This window comes from Nestor notabilis, unplaced genomic scaffold (assembly GCF_000696875.1).
Source record: "Nestor notabilis isolate BGI_N333 unplaced genomic scaffold, ASM69687v1 scaffold24906, whole genome shotgun sequence".
Taxonomy (NCBI): Eukaryota; Metazoa; Chordata; class Aves; order Psittaciformes; family Psittacidae; genus Nestor; species Nestor notabilis.
In genome coordinates, this window is record NW_009933708.1 from 9192 (window position 1) to 9962 (window position 771).

General features: G+C 58.2%; 1 protein-coding gene across 1 annotated transcript in view; it reads right to left on the reverse strand.

Annotated features, from left to right (window-relative positions):
* The window catches only part of NUDCD3 (NudC domain containing 3), a gene marked incomplete at both ends in the record, with an annotated part of 9641 nt that extends 9187 nt beyond the window's left edge, over positions 1 to 454 (reverse strand). The window contains one exon of the mRNA XM_010017014.1: positions 322 to 454. Within this exon, the coding sequence (XP_010015316.1) occupies positions 322 to 454 (133 nt within the window). The remainder of the gene's footprint in view (positions 1 to 321) is intronic.
* Between the last annotated feature and the right edge of the window lie 317 nt (positions 455 to 771).

Genomic DNA, 771 nt, shown 5'->3' on the forward strand with positions numbered 1-771 from the left:
GAGCAGTGGGGAAGGAGCATCCGTCCCCTGCCAGGCTCAGAAACCCACGTGTGCCTTTGCAGTCAGTGGAAGCAGAGAGACAAAGTGCCAGGTGGTGCCAGGGAACCCGCCAGGGCTGGAGCAGTGGGACACTGCAGTCCCAACAGGAACACGGGCAGGCTGGGCCCATACACACAGCGCCAGACAAAAAGGCACAGCCACATCCTCCTCCTTGGATATGAAGGACATGGAGCCTTCCTGCTCCAAGCACAGCTTCCTGGGCAAGCTGGGCACCCAAGGGAAAGGGAAGTGCTGGAAGACACACCATTAACACCACTTTACCTGTCTGCCTTTCACAATGTGCTTGGGCACGGGCACTTTAATCTCCAGATCACTGTAGTCTTGGGACCAGGAGTAGTTCTCTCGCACAGCTCCGTTGTAGCTGTCGGGGTTTGTCTGGAACTGCTCCTGTCTCCTGGAGGGGGAGAAATGGGCGACATGGTAAGTGTCAGAGGGAGCAGAGCCTGGGGAGAGCAGGAAACCTGAAAGTAGGATACAAGAAGCAAAAAAGGAGGACCCTTGAGCTCCAGGGTCTCCCCCTCGCTGCTGGCCCTACCTAGGAAGGGCAAAGGTTTAGGTCCCAGCCCCAGGACCACCACTGCAGGTGACTCACACAGCCTGTCCCCAGTGTGCACAAGGGCAGTCAGGCAGCTGTGGGACAACGGGTGAGACACACGATAAACTCCTCTGCCTCTCCACCTCCCTGCTGTGCCCACCACAGCTGGAGCTGGG